Here is a 20,840-nt window from a genome sequence, read left to right as displayed (position 1 = left end):
ACTTGCAGGTAATTTTAAATTGTTTGTACCGCTACGAAAATCTTTGTGTGCAGATGTAGGTTTGTATCTTAGAAGAAAAACTGATTTAGCATAAAGTTTTTAGTTTCTTTAAGACATTTTATTTTTAAATTTCTAAAAGCAATCTTTTTTATATTTTCAGTGATTCTAACTTAATTCTCTCAAAAGGGAATTTTAAAAGATCAGCTGCATTTCTCATGACTAACTAGACCAAGTCATTAATTCTTCCCCAAAAGGGACACATCCCAAAGTTTGGACATCAATGAAAAAATGCTATGCAACTCAATTTTTGCCTTTTTGCATTCTCTGCTGGAAGATTCTCATTAAGCAAAGAATACCTACCTTGCCTAGGTACAGATAATTTCTTTTCTGTGAAGAGTATTTCTCCTTCCATTCTTCAATAGAACAAAAACTACCCTTATTCCTGGATTGGGATTATCCATCACACTACAACTGCATTCCACAATCATCTGTGAATGACTTTCTCTGGTACAATTCAGTGCTGTACTAAAAAATATATATTTTAACCACCTTTTTTAAATGTTAAAAACCAAGACAACAAAAACTGGTCTTTCTGCCCTATAATTTGATGGTTCATGTAATTATTTTCCTTATAGCCCTGTGTCTAACGAGTACAGCAGAAAGCATTCCCCATTTAGACCCACAGACAGTAATATTATTAGAAAAGGTGGCTGTAGGTGAGTTTTCATTATCAAGATACACTAAGGAGTTTTCCGTGGGAAACAAAGGTCTGCTAGCTGGTCCTAGCTCACAGCACGTTTGTACTGTACAGCAAAGCCGATACCTTCTTCACATCAGCTATCCGTTCCTTCTTAGAGGCTGGCTTCTCTTTGGCTTCTGGAAGAACTGGCTGGGATTTGGAACCTCCCGATTCACTTTCAGATTCTGACTGACTCTCCGAAGATTCAGAACTACTGTTTGACTCGCTGCCATGTCCACTTCCTGGATCGCTGCCCTGCTCACTCTCCGACTGGCTGCCTGAGTCTGAACCCGAAGCTTCTTCAGATGCCGAATGACTTAATTAAAAAAAAATAAAATAAAATAAAAATTTAAGAACTGCCACATAAATCTGTTTGAAAATAAAAATCCTAGTGTTAATATGACAGCAGATAGTAGCGTTAATATGACAGCAGATAGTAATTTGGTAATACAAGATCAAAATTTTCTAATTCACTTTTATAGTGTTATTTGCAAACAATGTCATTAGTCCCATTCTCAACATCCCTAATAGCTACCATTTCCTGAGTATGTACATGATGCCATATGCCACCTAATTTATATAGATTAGCTCTTTTAAAAAAAATTAAAAGGGGGATATTATTTTGTCCTTCATTCATATGAGGAAAAACTGAAGCTCAGAAGTAGTTAAATAACTCTCCCAAGATGACACAGGTAGGATTTGAAACCTGGTCCATCTGTCTGAATCCACTAAGTCTTATTTGTTCATCATCAGTCCCTCCCTCCTTAAGACAAAGACAAAACCAAACCAAAATGAAACGAACGAACAAACAAACAAGAAAGGAACCAATGCAGAACAAAACAAAACCAAGGCAGAGTCACCCAAAGAATAAAAATGCCATCTGGTTGCAATTATCCAATCAGTGGTTCTCAAAAATAGGTGCAAATTAAAACATACACACTAACCCCAAACCAGAACTCCTGCCTTGAAATCTCCTGCAGTGAGTCCCAGACCTGGTAGACTTAACAGAAAAGAATAAACAAAGAGCCTAACCCAATAAAGACGGCCATTGGCTTCCACACACCCCCACCCTTTCCTCATTCCAAACCCCTCCCAGGAAAGAGCAATGGTAAGTAGGCAGATGAAAGCAGAAGCCACACACACACAAAAAAAGGCAGCCAGGGAAGACTGAAGGCAATATACCACCCCCTGTTCTCCAACAGTTAAAAAGTAATTCATGGGCATGCTGGTTAAGAATGAGGATACTCTAAAGCGAAAAGATCTAAAGTTGATGGACTCTACAGAAAAAAAGTGGACAGCTCACTCAACTCTTCTGCTTAAAAACTATCTTTTCATTTAGGAGAGGCAGAGCAGAGGAGGAGGCAGGTAGCAACCCACATCCTACAGTAACATCAGCAGAAAAGAACCCTGAGTTTAGCAACCCGGAGATAAAAGACACACAGCATGAAGCCAGAAAGGCTCAAAAAAAAAAAAAAGAAAAACAGAGAGAGAGAGGCTTTGTATTTTTGTTATTTACCACCACTCCTTTCCAAACTAGAAATGAGGCCCTATCACTTGACAAACATGTCCACAGAATGAACAGGACAGTACACTGGGAACGGGAATTGACTCAAATGTGCAGTGTGATCCACAGCAAGCACAATGCAGTTGAGGGGACTTTAGTTAAGATGAGAAAGCAATGAGAATAAATGGAGGGGGAGGATGCCTACCTTGGGGAGGGGAGCAGAAGGGGAAGACCACTTATTAATTGCCTGATCATCTAACAGGTGCCAGGCAATATGCTGAGTACCTTATATGTTCATTTTGCTTATTTCCCAGAACAACGCTTTTAGACACTATTATTCCCATGTGAAGGATGAAAAAATTGAGAAGTTTTAAATAACCTGGTCAATGACAAAACTAGAAAGTGCTGGGGGAGTCGGGGAGGGGAGCAGGAATTCTACCTCAAGTGTGGCTCTAAAAAGCTCATATTCTATTTTACCACAAGAGTTCAAAGCCTTAGAGACTCAGAAAATAAACCTTATCCCTGTTACACAACATCCAAAACCAGTCAGGCATCCCTGTAACAGCAACTAAATACCTACAAGGCCTCATTATACTTACTGACTCCTTGGTCCTTTGCACAGTAAAGCTGACTAGTCCAGCTGACTAAGGCACCTTAAGTCACTTATTCTCCACCTGTGACCACTCAGAAGGTGGTCACCAGGCAAGAGGAAAAGAGAGGAAGTACAGTTAAAAGGTGTAGGCTCTGGCCTCCATGGCTTGGGTCTCCGTCCTAGATCATCTCAGGCCTGTGCCCTCTTTTAATCTGTGACATAAATCATTGCAAATGTGAGGGAAACATCCAATGCCAATTCCCACATCAGGGTATATGTGTGTATATGAATATCTCATTCCCTTTGAACTGCCTCATAGGATGAATACACTACATTTATTTAAACTGTCCCCTTATTAATGGAACATTTAGGTTATTTTTAAACTGTTCTCTTAACCAACAAGCGACAAATATCCGTGATACACTTCCATAACTCTATATTTCTGAGTATTTAGATTTCCAAATTGTTCACTATAACCAATAAAACTATAAATATCTTTGTATATATGCCTTCATGTGCAGCTCTGTATTTGTGTTTGTGTAGGAAAGTGACCTCTGGAAACATAAAAATACATATAACACCTTTTAGGTAAAAAACACATCTATGTCTATGTGCATAAATACATTTTAATCACCAAATTGCTAACAGTGGTTTACTCTATGGGATGGGTTATTTGAAGTACCTAGTGGATTCCGTGAACTACTTACTGGTGCAATTTAAAAAAAAAAAAAAATTAGTAACTCTGAAAGTCAAACCCAAGAAAAGATAAACATCAAGTTTACAATTGTATTTATCTCTGGGTGTTGAGGGAGGCAGATGTAATCAGAAAATGATATTGGTAGGGGACTTCCCTGGTCGTCCAGTGGTAAAGAATCCACCTTCCAATGCAGCGGACGCGGGTTCGATCCCTGGTCGGGGGGAACTAAGATCCCACATGCCACAGGGCAACTAAGCGCGTGCCGCAAACTACAGAGCCCACGCGCCACGACTAGAGAGAGAAAATCTGCACGCCACAACTAGAGAGAAGCCTGCGCACAAGGAAGAGCCCGCGCCGCAACGAAAAAAGATCCTGCACGCCTCAACTAAGAGCTGACGCAGACCAAAGAAAAAAAAATGATATTGGTGGGTTTTATGACTGAGGCTGTGTGGTTGAGTTCATAGTCATTCGTTATTTAAGTATTAATCTTTTTAATGTTTCAAATGGTTCATAAAAAATCCAACCAAAAGAGCCAAATTCAAGGCAAGGGATGTTAAGTATCCCCAATCCTATACAAAATGAGCTAAAGATATGAATGAGAGTGAGACCAAGTGTTTTTGTTTTTTTTTTTCCCCATCATTTCTGAAACAAGTCAGAATTAAGAGACCTAAAATAATATTCAGGGGAAAAAACTTTTTTAAAAATAAGCCTTAATAAAGGCATAACTCAATTAATTTGCATACTTCTCCTAGGAGAATAAGTTTCTAAATGTTGAAACAGAAAAAGAGTATTTAGGAAAAAACTATAAATACCTTCACATTTAAGGCACTGACGGTCTAATTATTCATTCAAAGGACAGGATATTTCCTGAAATATTATGCAGATTCACTATTAATGCCGAATGATAATACTAAATACTATCAATATTAAGTTGTAGCTTGTAATGTTGATTTAGAGTAAGAGATGTGGGAAGTCCACAGGACTGAAAAAAGGGACAAATCAAGTTCGTGGGTGAGTAGTCCTTTAGCTAAGCTTTCACCTAAATTAAAGTAATAAAATTACCTGATTTCCAAAAGCATTAATAGTTATAAGGCAATTAAAAATGGAATTTCCAGGAATGATTAACCACCATATATACAGAATCCTCATGAAAAATAAGTTTACCTAAAAATTACTCAAAACCTAAGTTGCAAACAAGTTTTATAATTTTTGATTGAACAATCATCACAAGGGAAATACAATGCAAAAATAAATAAAAGGGACAAGTCAAAATTGGGAGTTTTTCGATTCCAATAGAAAAATGCTTATTTAAAAAAAAGCTTAACACTTCTTTTCACTCACTGATAAAAAGGATTTGACATCTCTTCAAAATCCTTTTTGAAGATGGCAAAAATAGAGTGATTAAGTGTCTCTTACAACTGGACTTTGAAAGCAAGCAGCATTAATAGCTATTGTTCCGTTTTTAATTTTTAATCACCGCTTCCCAAATAACCACAAGAGGGCAGCACAGCAACACTTCACTACAGAGCAAGCCTGTGGGTTCTCGGCCCAAGAGCTGCCATTTCAGCACTTACTGGGTACTGTTTATTTTCCTAAACTCACAAAATGGCTGAACTGCTTGGCAGAGCTGGATTTTTTTTGTTGGTGGTGGTGAAAGCAAAATCTGGTAAAAACACAAAGCCATCTACACTGGAATTCCATAAAGTTTATCTCCAGACTATGTTCTATCAATATTAAAATAGCTAACATTTGTGGAGCACTTCTGTGCCATATGCAAACATTCCCCTCTAATCCTTCTCTTCGTTTTACATAAGAGGCCTAGCCCAAGTGTGTGTATGTCATCCCCCAGCCCCACAGCCTGAATTATGAAATCCATACTACTATTAACCTTTAAGTGGTGTTGCTGCCCCTATCATAATCAGTTAAACAGATTATTAAACCACCCAACAAGAGATTAAGGCCAGAATCATTCCAAGGGTGGTGCAGGACAAGTCCTTCTCAGTCACTTCTATGTGTCATAAGAGGATAGAAAGGCAAAGATTAAGTCACGAGTTTCTCACTGATGAAAAAAATACTGGATGTAGTTCCTTAAATAAATTGAACAGTATCTTTAAGACCTCCTCCACCTCTGGTTCAGGTCCTATGATTCTGAAGAATAAGCTACATTATAAACCAGGTTCAAAGACAAGTAAGAGACTAAGAAAGTTCAATGTATACACAACAAAGGATTTATATACATACAACATATGAAGAATTACATAGCAAAGAAAAATCCAATATAAAACTAGGCAAAGGAAATGGACAATTACAAAACCCAAACTGCAATAGCCCATAAACATATAAAAAGGTAATTAAACCTCACTGGTAATTTGGGAAGTGTATTTACAATATATTATTTTACACTCATCTGCTTGGCAGAAATTAAAGTCTGGTTAACATTAAAGTATGATGAGAAAGTAGGGAAAATAGTACTCATATACCATTATTGAAAAAGTAATCAGTAGAAGCTTTGGAAAGCTATTTAGCATTATATTACCCTAGAAATATGCATGAATCGTGTGAGTCAATCAGTGGGTATATAACCTAAACAAATTATCAAACGTGTGCAGGAGATGCAAAGTATAAAAATGTTCAGAGCTCTGCTCATAAGATTAAAAAAAAGGAAATAACCTAAACGTTCATGTACGAAAATGCAAAAATAAAATGTGAAACATTCATACTATGCAATTAACTACAACAGTTAAAACTAGGGATGAATCAGATCTATAAATATCAATATGACAATTTCAAAACTATCATATTTTTCTAAACAAAATATATTACATGAACCATGTGCATTTTAAAAATGCCAAGGTTTTTATATGCCAAGTTCATGAAAGTGACTAGGGAAAAGGGGTGAATAGGATTTTAACTATATCTAACTTGTTGAAAACTTTAATTTTATTCTTTGAACTTCTCTGAATTTTTCTTAATTTCTCAAAAAAGAGCTGCTTCTAACATTGAAGAACTGATCAGTATTCCGGAGTAGACCTTCCTAGGATTCGGCAATTCTTTTGGAACTTACTTTAACACTGGAAACACTAAGGATCCTCTTTTCAGAAAAAGGTACATATATGTGTGAGACAAAATGCATACAAAAATGCTGTGTACAGTTTCAGAAGATAAAGGGTAAGTCCCATCAGTAAACCACCCCACCCCACCCCAAGATTAAGAAACCCAATGGTAAAGGAGGAAAAAAAAATCTACCTTTAATAACCATATTTCTAAAATTCTCAACTGGTGCCAGGCAGAAGTCACCTTTACCTCTATTATGCTACTTCTGTTCCCCAATAACCAGTAAACATCTGAGTAGTCCTAAATAGTTTAGGAAGCATTAAACAAATGGAACCCAGGCATACATATCATTAGGGAAAAGTGAATGATAACAAGCCTGGATAAGGTACAAATTAAATATTCATTTCGCAAATACCTATCCCAATCTGGGTCTGGCAGAGCACTAAGGATTAACATAAAAGGCGAGGCAAGCTCTCTACTCGGGTAACAACATGGAAGACTAACCCTTCATGCGGTGAAAGGCAGTTACACAGAGAAGAACTCTCCCTATAATCTACCATACCAACTGATGTATTTACATCCATTTAGAACCCTGAGGTTGGACGAACTTGTTTGACCAGGAGTTCCTTTCAGCCCTTTGAGTCTTATCTTTCCTTATTAACAACTTTTAGGCTATAGTTTTAGACTTTTGTAAGTTAGCAACTCCAAAGGTCAAAGGAGATTTAAAAGTCCTGGCTGCTAACCTCAATAGTAAATGTGGAACTTATGACCACACTGTCATAGGAAGTAAGTGAAGTCCCTGAATCAGGCCACAGAAAAGGAAAAGTGAGGGCTCCCAACTTTCTTAATAACAGCCAACACTCACTGTGGCAAGCACTTTAGTGTTTTAGACCAGTTTCTCACACTCAGCATTATTGATGTTTTCTTGTTGGGGGGGAATAGGGGGGCTGTCCTTTGTATTGTAGGATGTTGCGCAACATCCCTGGCCTCTACCCACTAGGTGCCAGCAGCACCCCGACCTGAACCAAAAATACCTACAGACACTGCCAAAAGTCTTGCTGGGGGAGGAGGTGGTGTCCCCAAGCTGAAAACTAGTGTTATAAAAACAGTATTTTACTTAATTCTAACTTCCCCAAGAGAGACATACCATATACCCTTACTCCTATTTTAAAGATAGAGAAACAAGCTCAAAGGTTCCTGCCCGAGATTCTACAGCTAAAAAGAAACAGAAAAGAGACCCAAAGTCTCTACAAACTGTGGCCGAATCCAAAGTGCATGTGCAGCGCTGGAGTCTGTCCAACCAGACGAGGGCCAGGTTCTCCTCTCCAGCACCCCTCCACCCACCACCTTTCCTTGCACTACTCCCCAGCGGTTTCTCAAACTACCCCCAGGCGAATCACTGGATACAAGTTAACTTGAATCTTTCCATGTAGTATCACCGCCTTTTGAAAAGCAATCTGTCTCTGGTATAAATCACACCAGTGATTTTCAGCTTTTGGTTTCTTTAAAAATGTGAAGTTTTTCAAGACAAACAGAGTACAGAATTAGTCTACAGTTTTACTATTTTCCCCAATCACCTACATTACCTATCTATCTAATCCTGGAGGCAAACTGCCTGTGTCTGAATCCAGTTCTATCTATCCTTTATTCCCCCTTGTGCCTCAGTTTTCTCATCTACAAAAGAGGGGTGATAATCCTACCTACCTCACAGACCTGATGTGAGGACAACTCAAATTAACACATATCAAGGACTTAGAACAAGTTGCAGGCTCATAGTAGGCACTATTGTTAGCAATTATTGAATCTCTCCAGAACAATCAACGCAGTTTTCAATGAAACATCTCTCAACAATCATTTCATCTACTGGTTTGATACTTAATTGAAATGCACAACTGTAAGCAGAACCAGAATAAACGGACAGGAGAAGTAACTATAAATCCTCAGTAAGTACACAACCCAACTGAGGGAACAGCATGACATGGGTATAGGAAGAGCTCAGCAGGACGCAGGACCACCCACAGAAGGTCAAAAGAAGAAAGCTCTGTGACAGTTAACCTGGGAATGCTAGTGGAAGGAGGTCACTATCATTTCTGCTACACTAACCCTCACACTAAATAAAATATACGTTCAAAACTCCTTGAAACAGTGCCTGACAACAGTGAGCACTCAATAAAATGCAAATCTACACTGGTATTCACCACGTGTTATTTTCCTTCATGACAAAATCCAAATGAAAGATTACCAGTCACGACTGGACTGAGAAATAACGCATATAAATGCAATACCCTGAGGTTTATTTTTATATTCTATTCTCTTACTCTGTTTTTAACGCTGGTTACAATTCACAGCCCACCAGTGGGTGACAAATATCACTCTAAATAACTGATTCATAGCACAACCCAGGGCCTCTGCTCTAGCCCTAAGTTACCTTTATCAGCTAGGGGGAAAAGGAATTCTGAATGGAATGTAACTACATTCAAAGTTAATTCTGGAATCCAAACTTTTGGAGGTCTCTAAATGGGTTCAAGTAGACAATCACAGTAATGAAGAGATAGCACTAGAATTTAAAGCAATTGGAGGTGAAAAAATCCCAAAAGGGGCTTCCCTGGTGGCGCAGTGGTTGAGAATCCGCCTGCTAATGCAGGGGACACGGGTTCGAGCCCTGGTCTGGGAAGATCCCACAGGCCGCGGAGCAACTGGGCCCGTGAGCCACAACTACTGAGCCTGCGCGTCTGGAGCTTGTGCTCCGCAACAAGAGAGGCCGCGACAGTGAGGGGCCCGCGCACCGCGATGAAGAGTGGCCCCCGCTCGCCGCAACTAGAGAAAGCCCTCACACAGAAACGAAGACCCAACGCAGCCAAAAATAAATTAATTAAGTAAAAAAAAAATCCCATCAGTATAAACATTTCAAAGGTATGCTACAGCAGGATCTGGCATGACATTGAAACGGAAACTTTTCCTCTTCCATCAAGCATACAACTCCCCTTTATCAGCATCCCATCCCCCATTGCTTCCAGACCTCCAAATTCAAGCTGCCCTAAAAAGGGAACTGAGAAAATAGGACAAGGAATGGAGAGACAAAGGATTAGAAAAGAATGTAACAAGTGCTCCATCAGAAGATTTGAAACACATGGGGAAACATGCAAACATATGGAAACACATGCAAATTGGAAACACATGGAGAGCTTTTAAAAATTAATCACAGGGGTTGGGCTGGACATTGGTATTTTTAGCTCTCCAAGGTCTGATGTAGAAACAAAAAATAGAATTCAACGAACTCAGAAACCAAAAGTAAAGGAAATGAAGAAAGTAGAGGAAACCCAAAACACAAATCATGAGCCTATAGGTCTAACAGAATAAACTGGACGTTAGGCATTATGTTAAATCAAATGCCGCTATGGTGAAGACTGATAAGGAAAAGCAAGCTACAGCCAATTAGATTTTGTTGTAAATATTACTGCAGTTACATTTATATCCAAACAGCATTGCACCTTGGTATTAATTATTCACTCTTGTACAGCTTGAGAGGGAAATGAGGCAGAGGGTAAACCAGGGCAATAATTACCAGCTCAGCTCCAGAAGGAGGAAATAAGGCATCTACTCAGAGTGACTGCCAAGAGGAGGGCTATGACTCACACAAGCTGGTCTAGTCCAGAAAGAATCATATGCTCCCTTCAAAAGGCTGGGTTTCTCAGGGGGATAAATTTAAAAAATAAAAACAATTATAGGATTAACTGCAAAATACACCCAAGGTTTCAACTAACTAAAAAAGAGGACCTGCCTCCTAAAATCATTTTAACAAACCTCTCTCCCAACTTGCCTAAATAGACCAGACTCCTGTGGGAGGCCAGGCCACCAGCCACAGAACCTCACAGGCAGCCTGGCTCTTAAAGAGGGACTTAGAAAGAACAGAAAAAGAAAGAAAGAAAGATGAAGCACTAGGAATAAAATATTACTAGCAGCTTGCAGTTACTGAGTACTTTCAGTGTAACAGTCTCTCTTTGCTAAATACTTTATAGGCATTGTATGATTTAATCTTCATAACCCAGTGAAGGCTGTCATTATCCACACTTTTTTTTTTTTGGCCGTGCCGCACTGTGCGGCATGCGGGATCTTATTTCTCGACCAGGGATCGAACCCGAGCCCCCTGCAGTGGAAACTCGGAGTCTTAACCACTGGACCTCCAGGGAAGTCCCATATCCACACTCCAGAAATGAGAAAATTCAAAAAAAAAAAAAAAAAAAGAGAGAAAATTCCAACAGTGTACTTCATTAGCCTAAATTGGGAAGAAAAGTTTTCAATACTAAAGTAAATGCTGCACTAGTGCCCATCATTGTACACAGCTCTTGCCCGGCACGGAAGGAACAGTTAAAGACTTCACAAATTACAAAATAACTCATCAGAACTGAATCCTAAGTATAAAATCAAGACTATCTTTAGAATGATGCCTTAGCTGCTGCTCTTCTGCCAACACTCTCCCCACCAAGATGAGAGTAATCACATTTTCCCCTAAACTGTGGAGACTCTCCAGAAGCTATCAGTAAAATAACAAAAATGGTGACCTTAGCCAAACACAGTAACATAATGTTGTAGGTCAATTATACTTCAAAAACAAACAACCTGGGGCTTCCCTGGTGGCGCAGTGGTTGAGAATCTGCCTGCCAATGCAGGGGACACGGGTTCGAGCCCTGGTCTGGGAAGATCCCACATGCCGCGGAGCAACTGGGCCCGTGAGCCGCAATTACTGAGCCTGCGCGTCTGGAGCCTGTGCTCCGCAACAAGAGAGGCCGCGATAGTGAGAGGCCCGCGCACCGCGATGAGGAGTGGCCCCCGCTTGCCGCAACTAGAGGAAGCCCTCGCACAGAAACGAAGACCCAACACAGCCCCAAAAAATAAATAAACAAATAAATAATTAAAGGTGCTAATAATTAAAAGAAAGAAAAAAAAAAAGACTTTAGCCCATATCAATTTCATTAAAAAATCTCCCACTAAATTAAAAACAAAAACAAAAACAAAAAACTACCTTACAGAAAAAGAGATCAGATTTGTGGACCAGAGGCAAGGTTGGGGGATGTGGGGGGTAGTGAGGGGTCTGGGGGGAGGGGGAATTGAATGAAGATAGCTAAAAGGTACAAACCTCCAGTATAAGACAAATAAGTACTAGGGATGCAAGGTAAAACACGATAAATATAATTAACACTGCTGTATGTTATATAGAAAAGTTGTTTAAAAAGTAAATCCTGAAAGTTCTCATCACAAGGAAAACAATTTTTAAATTCTGTATCTACCAGATGATGTATGTTCACTAAACCTATTGTGGTAATCAGTTCATGATGTATGTGTGTCAAATCATGCTGTACACCTTAAATTTATACAGTGCTGTATGTCAATTATATCTCATAAAACTGGAAGAAAAAAAAGTGACTTAACCAAACATGTTAACAGTTAAGATGCTAAATTGGAACTGTTTTGAAATGCAGCATGAGTGCCTTCCATACACCTACATTCTCCATGATTTATTTCACCAAGCAAAGCCTTGTCCCCCCACCTCCAATACACCCAGTATAGGAGCTTTTAATAAAAGGGTCTCTGCCCCCCAGACTTCCCTTATCAATTAGTTTAGACTGATTAGGGGCAAGGTCATAACATATAAAATATGTGCTCCAACACTGTGCTAAATTACTGAAAACAAAATAAACATAAAACAGACCCTGGGCATTTGGTGAATTGTGTCAAGTTTTGTTGTTCTGGATTTATACTAATAACACTAAAGTTCCAAAGAAGTAGTAATAGGCAATTTTGGAAAGGTATGAATTTGAATTCAATGCCCAATCAATGAGGTTGAAATGCAGGAGGGATTATTCAGCTATAGTATCAAACACCAGCTAAGTAGGCCAACATAGTTGTTTTTATATGTATACAAAATAACTCTTGGGTGATTAAAAAGAACACTGTTTCTTCACTAAAACGCCCTCCTTAAGAAAGTCAACTGAGTTCTAAGGTTTTCAAAACAAACAAATAAAAAGCTAAAAGACCTTAAAAAAATGATGCTCATGCCCAGAGTAAACTTACCAAATGTCACACAGAGCAGTCACTTAATTTTTATGTCAGGAGCAAGTTGTGCCACATTTTATGGGAGAAATGATAGGAGTCTGGAAATAGGTGGTTTTAGGAGGTATCTCTCACAATTGTCAGGGGTTTGCTGTATATGGGAGGGGGTAAGTAAACCAATCAATTATAAAATCTGTGAGTTTCACATACTGTCAGGTAAAATTCAACTAAACTTCCAGATTCATCTCTCAAACAATAACCTGCTAAAACTTTTTATAACTAAAGCTTCTTATGAAATACTGTTTGCCCACCTTCCTGCAACCGCTTAACCTTTACAAAAGATGTTACTCTCCAAAGAGCCAAATATCAATTGGAAACTGCAGGTTTTCAAAACAAGAATCCAAAAGAAAGAGGAAAGATTAATCAGCACTTTTCCTGCCATTTCATTACATTCTGCACACAGGAGGAAAACCCATAGAAAGCTCAATGAACAGACCTAATACTCTGGTTCTTTAAAAAGTTAATTGGCTCCAAGTGGCATGCAAACTGTTCACAGATATACTGCTATATCATAACATTCATTTTAACTCACATAGTAACAATATTTATTACAGCTACAACAGAGCAGTTTATATCCTGGAACACGACTGCAGTGTTACTTAATTCTATCTTTTAATTTAGAGTATTTAGCAAATAAAATTTTAATACAACTAACCAGAATTCAATCTCAATACACAGAAAGAACCTTTCTTCTTCTTGCTTTATATCCACCTTCAGAAGTTGTTAATATGTTAATGATCATCAAATTCTTAAGTAGTTGTCCCTAAGGCTGTCAAAAATTTCATCATATATATTTGAGGATATACTTTAAAAATCACTTACAGAAGCTCTGATGAACGAGTCTATAAAACAAACTGAAAACCCAGTTTCACCTAGTTTCCACAAAGAATTCTTTGTAAAGAACCAAGACTATGTGAACCTACAAAACCAATTAATAATGTAGTGAATTTTATCTTCTATAAACTTTATTCAGAAACTCACGATATGCCCAGGTAAACATCTCTTTCAAAGTATCATACTTTACTCAATAAAAAATTTCTGAACTATTGCCAATTATATGACAGATCATTCCAGTTATTGCTAAAAACACTCCAAAAGCTTAGAAAAAACTTTTCACCAGGGTACGATTACGAAAACACCAATATAGTCTTTCCTTCTTACTTAAATTCATTTCTTGTGACCAAATTACAGTCACCGTTGGCAAGCTATGATTTTTTTTTTAACCAGAAATCCTTGCAAGGGTTTCCAAACAAGGCAGACCATGAGCATCATTACAGCATTTTAACAAGTTTACCAGGATTGAATTAAAATTTCCAGAATGGGGGATCTGAGAAGTTTCCTAAGATTTTGCCAAGTAATTCCACTACTGGCCAAGCTTTGGGAGTCACTATTCTTCAGCAAGTGCTTTAACACTTAAGAAGAGTTGTTTTCTAACACTTGTTTGCGTAGTTATGGATACCTATCGCTGTATTCTGTTGTTTAAGTTAACCTAATATTAGTAATCTAGTAGTTACTGATCAGGTGAAAATCTATTTTCTACTTAACTATCCCGTTGTTAATCTTAAAAATAAATCACTTTGCACATACTGACCTGAGTTTTTCTCCATCAAATGCCAATTGAGAAAATGTTTGGTACCAAGTAAAAATGCACGGGGACAAGTTCAAATAATCTTCCCTTTGTTTATAAGCCATGTATTAAACAACAGCTGTAACACCGTTAACAAGTTTCAATTAAAATAAAAATATCTCCTCTTGATAGTGAAACGCTTTTGGTCAATGGTAACAAACTCACTAATCTCTTCACAGTGAACACAAAAAAGAAAAGAAAAAAAAAAAAAAAAAGACCCGCCAGGATATGAGAAAGGAAAGCGAAAATGATAAAAACTGGCAGGTTTTCGACTTGAAGGTTTCCGATTAGTGCCTTTCACTTTCTCCAAAAGCAGAAGCCGCTTCTAAAAGAGGAAAACCATTCTTAGGGATGGGCAAAAAATAGACGCTGCAGGGTGGAGACGGCCACAGGGCTGGGCGGAGGGCGCCGCCAGGGGCGAAATCGCGCAGGAGAGGTCGCCCACCGGAAAGCCCCAGACAGCATTCCCTTCCCCTCCGCACCCCGCCCCGCCCCCGCCCCCGCCCCCGCCCCCGTGCCCCTTGGCGTGCGGCTGGCTAGGCGAAGAGGAACGACGTAGGCTGCGCACGCAGCCTAACGTCACTGCGTTCGCTCCTCCCGGCGGCGAGGCGCCTGACGTCGCAGGGCGGAGCCTGCCCAAAGGCCGCCGCTGTTGACCCGCTGTTACCAAGCGCGCGCACAGCCAATCAGCAGTCGGCGCCGGCGCCGGCCGGCCTTTGAACTCGGCACGGCAACTTCCTGCTGTTTGGCGAGTACACAGTGCAATGCAGTATGTCTGTCAGCGCTGCGGCACAAAGGAACAGCCATTTTGTGACTGAGCTGGACCTGCACCAAGATGCCAGGGACTCAGAGAGCTGCTGCCGGCGCTAACTACCAAGCTGCCCTTTATTTCAGTACCAAAGAACAAAAAAAGGGGGAGGGGGGGAGATACTTCGGTATTTCAGGTTTCAATTCGCTTTATTTTCAATCTTCTCAAAAAATCCCGATTCCTAAGAATTATCATAAAATGGCTGCCACTTAAAAAACCCCCTGTTCCACTCCACAAGCAACTGCATTATGCCAATTTCTACCTATCCCCAGCCTTTTAGAGTAACAACTAAAAGGCTGATTAAAAAGATTTTGCCCGCACCTCAGGTTATCAAAATAAAATCTGGTTCAGAGGCAGCCGTTTTGGAGATAAATTTAATAAACTGTTTCAGTCCTTATGATAAATTGAAAACGCAGCGTCCTAGAACACACAGAGCTCTTTGTGTGCAGAGTTCCATTCACATTTCCTTCTCTTTCCATTTTGTGATATTACTGAAGTTACCCCAAACCACAAATTATTTTAGATAAGTGTGTGTGGTATGCATTTCTATATATGTCCATCACAAAAACTTTGTTTCAAATATTTAAAAATTTACAGATATCAAGTATCTTTAAAATCATGTTTTTGAAAGTGAACTTTTCAACCTTCAAAAATCATGATATACAAAGTATAACATTATACTTAAGCATTAACTTCAAAAGAACAACAAACTTACATAATGACTATTTAAGTATTGCCATTATTTCCAAAAACAGGAGAATACCAGCCATACCTAAATTTACACTCAATTCTTTCAGGTCCTGAAGTAAATCTCAGACCAAAAAGTTTACTTGACCTGCAAACTCCTCCCTTCCTCTCCTGTGGCTCAGGCTGCAAAAGTTGATTTCTGTAGTATTCCCTAAACACTAGACTTTATGCCATAGAAACTAGGTCCTTATGGAGAAATTCTGATGGATTAAAGAACCAAGTTCTAGCTACCGTAACAGTCACACCTTAATTTTAGCTCACTTAAAAATAACATTAATCTACTACAATAAAACACCACTAACATTCTATAGCTTTACAATTTTAAAAAGGAAGTGATGTCATAATTATGTGCATGTATTAAGGTATGCAACTTAGGGTAACAGTAATTGAACACTCCATCTTCTTTTCAGGGAGTCTCTCATATATTTTTTGACACTCATCAGGTATATGAATCAAAATATACGTGACAAAAAGACACATTCAAAAGTACAGTGCATGCCTCTAGTTAAGCTGCAACCTCATTACCAGGAGACAAATGCATGGCAACTTCCATGTAGTTTTCCAGGTCAGAGTATCATTAAAAGAAAGAATAACAACAGCGCTTAATTTTTTTAAATTAGAAAGCAGAGTCTGATCAATGTTAACCACAAACCTTGCCTGAGAAAGCCAAAACCCATGTGAGATATGCAAATCATACACTCAAGGGAGTACCAATTTTAGGTATTGAATCTTTAATAATTTGTCAAAGATACCTGGGGATTCCTATTTGTTCAAATCACCATCACTTTTCAGAAAAATCAGTTTAGAATCAGTAGAGAAGTTTTCTGTCCTAAATCTAACCTAGGTAATTACATGGGCAATTCAATTCCAAAGACAGTAATCCAAACTATGTGACAACTCAATTTGCAAAAGAATTTGGAAAGGTATTTTTAAAAGCAAGGGTCAAAATATTGTAAGTCTTATAAAACATAAAAATTTAACATTATTAATAAACCATTTTCAAAACTTTCAAATCACTAACCTAATAATAAAGCATATTGTTTATATAAAATTATAAAAGAGCAAAGCTGGGGAGAAAAAAATCATATAACCAAATTCTTGTTAAATGCATGATTTGAAATTTGTAACATGACAATTCATAGAACACACATCAAGAAATGCATTCATATATACTTTAAAAAATTAATATACAGATCATACAAAACATCTTAGAGGCTTTTCATACAACAAAACATCTTAGAGGCTTTATTACTTAGTCACTAATATGGTGAACTCCAACAAATGTGAAACAAATCATGATTTGAACAAACAGTACATTTGTAAGCTTCAGGAGATAAAGCATTCCAGGCGACTCTGTCGAAATAAATCAATAAATTTAAAGCAACTACAACTAAAATGCAAGAATAAAATACTACATCTACAAACCAGAGAGCACTGTCTGAATATAAGCATACAAATGCAAACCATAAAGTATTTTAAATATAAAATATACAATTATAATCAGTAGCAAACACAAAATAGAAGCATATTAATAGTATTCCAAGATTTCTGTGATCACAGGTCTGATCTCATAAATTCAGGAACTGTAATCATCGAGAGTAAAGGTTTTGATAAATCTTATCAAAATTTCCTAAAATGTCAAGAGTATCAAAAGAAATACAGAGTCAAATAAAAATATAAACTGAGAGGCATCAGTCAAAGGGTCCTTTTTGCAATTTCATTTTAAAATGTACATTTTTTCATTCATATAACTTTCTCAAATGTCTATTTACTATAATTTACTACCACAAGGCTCCTCTATGGCCTTCAGTTACAAGTTTGGGTATCCTAGATTCTTCAAAGAAAAAATTTGCCTTGTATGTAAAATGGTGCAATGCAGCAATGGCTAAACCGACAAGGTCATTTTCCTACAGCACGAAAACCTAAAAACTGAAATTTATTGACAAAAAAACTGTAGTTTACAGGAAAGGCCCCCTTGAATAAAGGTACCTTACCTTTTGACTGCTGTAAGAGGCCTTAAGTCACAACTTAACTTTCATAAATTGCTACCAAAAAATTAGGGTGTGGCATATTAGCAATCTCAAGGTCACGCTTTAAAAAACGAATCCAAATTAGTAAAATACTTAAAATAAAACAGATAGCTATCCTTGTCTGTCAAGGTGAACAATGTAAGCTGAGGTTTCCCCCAAAAAAAAAGAAAAAAGGAAGAAAGTTGATAGCTCATACCTCGATGCATTGCTGTGTAGCGAACTGTCCTCCTCTTGGCTTTTGTCCTTATTTCTCATCATCTTTTAATTCTTAAATATTAAGGGGGAGGGGGAATCTGTGTTTGCTTTGAAGTCCTGTGCCCAGGTATTTACTGTCAAAAGTTGAAAGAAAGGTAAGGTCCCAGCTTCTATCGATGGTTTTTATTATCAGGAACAAAGTCCTGACGATGTAACGATATTGTTATAACACAACAGCGGTAAGCACCAAAAAGCAAAATATTTCTATTTTTTCTTTAAAAAAAACCACATAAAAACAGGCTAAACCGAACAGGGAGAATCATCACTATCAATAAGGAAAGTTTCTCAAAGTAACACACTGGATACAAATAACAATCTCTGTATCTTATTGCGTCATCCAGGAATTTCTCATATTTACAGAAAATAAAGCAAACATAAACATATAAATCTTTTAAATTATCACTAATGATCATGAACTTACCTGATCCATGTAGTAGGTCCAAAGCAAGAGTCCTATCTAGTAGTAGAAAAATATCAGATCCAAATAATTAAAAATAAAAACAAAATTCTCCGTTAAAAAACAAAAAATAAATAAAATTATCCTCAAATATGTTAACTGGTCAAAAAAATACAGCAACAATTAATCCTGAAACGGGTCCGGAAGAAAAAAAACCTCATTAGGAGAGCGCACAAAAATGGAGGTGCGCCATGGCTTCTAAGCTGGAAAAAACAACGACCTGGGCTCTCAGTACGGCTGCTTCTTTCCAACAAGGCACGAAAAGAAAGCTCCCAAAAGCTGCTTTTCTCCCTAAAAAAGGTTCGAATCGACCCCAGTAAGTCACTAGGACAGGCAGGGGGCTGCGGGGGCCCCCTGAGGCTGCCTGAAAGTTAGGGAAAGTTGCGTAAAGTGAGGCGAAGGCAGGGAGCAGAGCGCGCTCTCTCTAAGGCACAGCCGCCATCTAGAGCCTCCTTCCCAGCTCTGAGAGCTCTGCCTTTGATTGACACTCTCTACATTTACCCCACAACTCAGGTGATGTACCATAGACCCACCCCTTCATCTCCACCAAAAAAAAAAAAAAAAAAAAAAAGATCCTCCATCCCAGGGAGCCTAAGGACCCCTACCCCCACCCCTCCCTGCCCCTCCAGACCACCCCATCAGGGGGAGGGGGGAGGGTTTCTTAACCCCCTCTGGCTCAAGCACCCTTTTTAAGCCAGAGAGAAATGTAATTTGTTCCTTTTGTCTAAAGATCTGCTAAATATTTCAGTCCTTGAGCTAAAATAACTTCCTCTCTGGACAGGAAGTGGTGTTTTATCAAGCCATTTTGAAAGAGGGATAATTCTTAGAGAATATAAAGCTCAGCTTAAGTATTAATCTTTTTAAAAACTACCCCCCACCATGGGTAAAATGATTTCTAAATAAAAGCAAAACCTCAACTTAATAAATTAAATTCAAGTCTTGCCTTCTTTAGGAAGCCCAAAAATTATCTAAGGACTAAGTTTAAGGGGGAATTTTCCATCCCAACTGGAAGAAAGGGGTACAACTCAAGAGCGCCTCCCTAGTGTTCAGTTGCATTAGGGCAAAAATTAATGCAACTAGTTTTTATTCAAGAATCTCAAATTTTCTTCGTACTTTAACAAAATTCTTTAACCCATTATATAACCTTGCCAAAACCTTACCCAAAAAATTCTCATACCACACTGATTTGGGCAAAACAATGTTCTTAAATTCAAGAGCATGGAACTACCATGAAAAAAACCCAAGAAACTCCACTTCCAAAACCAACACAACACATATATCTCAACCATTCCCTTGTATTTCAAATCAAATTCTAAGTATATACCCATTTCAACAATGGTAAACTAATAACAATCTGTCACATCTGATGGAAAGTTATCAAAGTAATGTCACAGGGCAAATTCTCCTAAATATCAAAACCGTGAGATCTAAGGAAACAAATTTACTAATGCCAAAACCAAATTATTCAACACTTTCTCAACAAGCACCCCAAGAAAACATTCACACATCCAAAAAAAATCAAATCAACTTTCCTTATTCAACATTGTTATCTGCCAGAACAATGCCCTTCCCTCACTGAGAAATCCATTTTAGGTCTATACCCAACAAAAGCAACAATGTCGCACCTAGGTAAATGTAAAATCCATAATCAAAACCCAGCTTCAATCCCATACTTTCTACAAGATAATTCTCTACCAAAATCAAAATCCAAAATCTCACTTTTGATTTATACAAACCAACCAACTCAAATCAGCCAATGAGAACAAATACTGCATATATATTGATCATCGACGTGTATACCCTGGTATTTGACATTAATCACAAACATGGTATGATTAACACTTTCTCACCAAAAGAAAATTAAAGCTGCACTATTACTTGTTCTCTGTATAACGGCAAAATATAATCAACAATTCATTTGGTTTATCAAAATAAAGCCTACTACACCCCATAATAGTAACTGAAACTGATTCTAGTCATCAATGAATGAAACCAGTATTTACCTAGGATTCAAACGTAAGTTATCTATGACATAGTGTGGTTCATTTACTCTAAGTTCCTAAATGTACAGAGTAAGAAAAATACAATTATCAATCCTATTTTATAAAATCTATTGCAGACATTATTGCCACCAAAATTTTAAGTCCTTTTGTGAATACTCTAAGGACCTCCCTACCTTCCCTTATAAATCCAACACCTCTTCACCTAATATTAAGTAT

At 38.0% G+C, this 20,840-nt stretch overlaps 1 protein-coding gene across 11 annotated transcripts in view; it reads right to left on the bottom strand.

Moving 5' to 3' along the window:
• Window positions 1-19,118, bottom strand: part of CHD2 (chromodomain helicase DNA binding protein 2) — a 115,981-nt gene extending 96,863 nt beyond the window's left edge. For 8 of the 11 annotated variants that reach the window (XM_059912553.1, XM_059912556.1, XM_059912560.1 and 5 more), the window contains exons 1-2: window positions 14,289-14,788; window positions 824-1,055 (exon numbers count right to left, since the gene is read on the bottom strand). In XM_059912553.1, the coding sequence (XP_059768536.1) occupies window positions 824-1,055; window positions 14,289-14,389 (333 nt within the window). In that variant the 5' untranslated portion in view covers window positions 14,390-14,788. Of the gene's footprint in view, window positions 1-823; window positions 1,056-14,288; window positions 14,790-18,105; window positions 18,239-18,585 lie in introns of those variants that run through there. The other 3 variants (XM_059912555.1, XM_059912559.1, XM_059912564.1) reach the window with 2 other exon arrangements.
• Window positions 19,119-20,840: the final 1,722 nt, after the last annotated feature.

The sequence above is a fragment of the Balaenoptera ricei genome, chromosome 2 (genome assembly GCF_028023285.1).
Source record: "Balaenoptera ricei isolate mBalRic1 chromosome 2, mBalRic1.hap2, whole genome shotgun sequence".
In the NCBI taxonomy this organism is placed as follows: domain Eukaryota; kingdom Metazoa; phylum Chordata; class Mammalia; order Artiodactyla; family Balaenopteridae; genus Balaenoptera; species Balaenoptera ricei.
The sequence above is the reverse complement of the archived record's forward strand: the minus strand, read 5'-3'. Positions and strand labels throughout refer to the sequence as shown.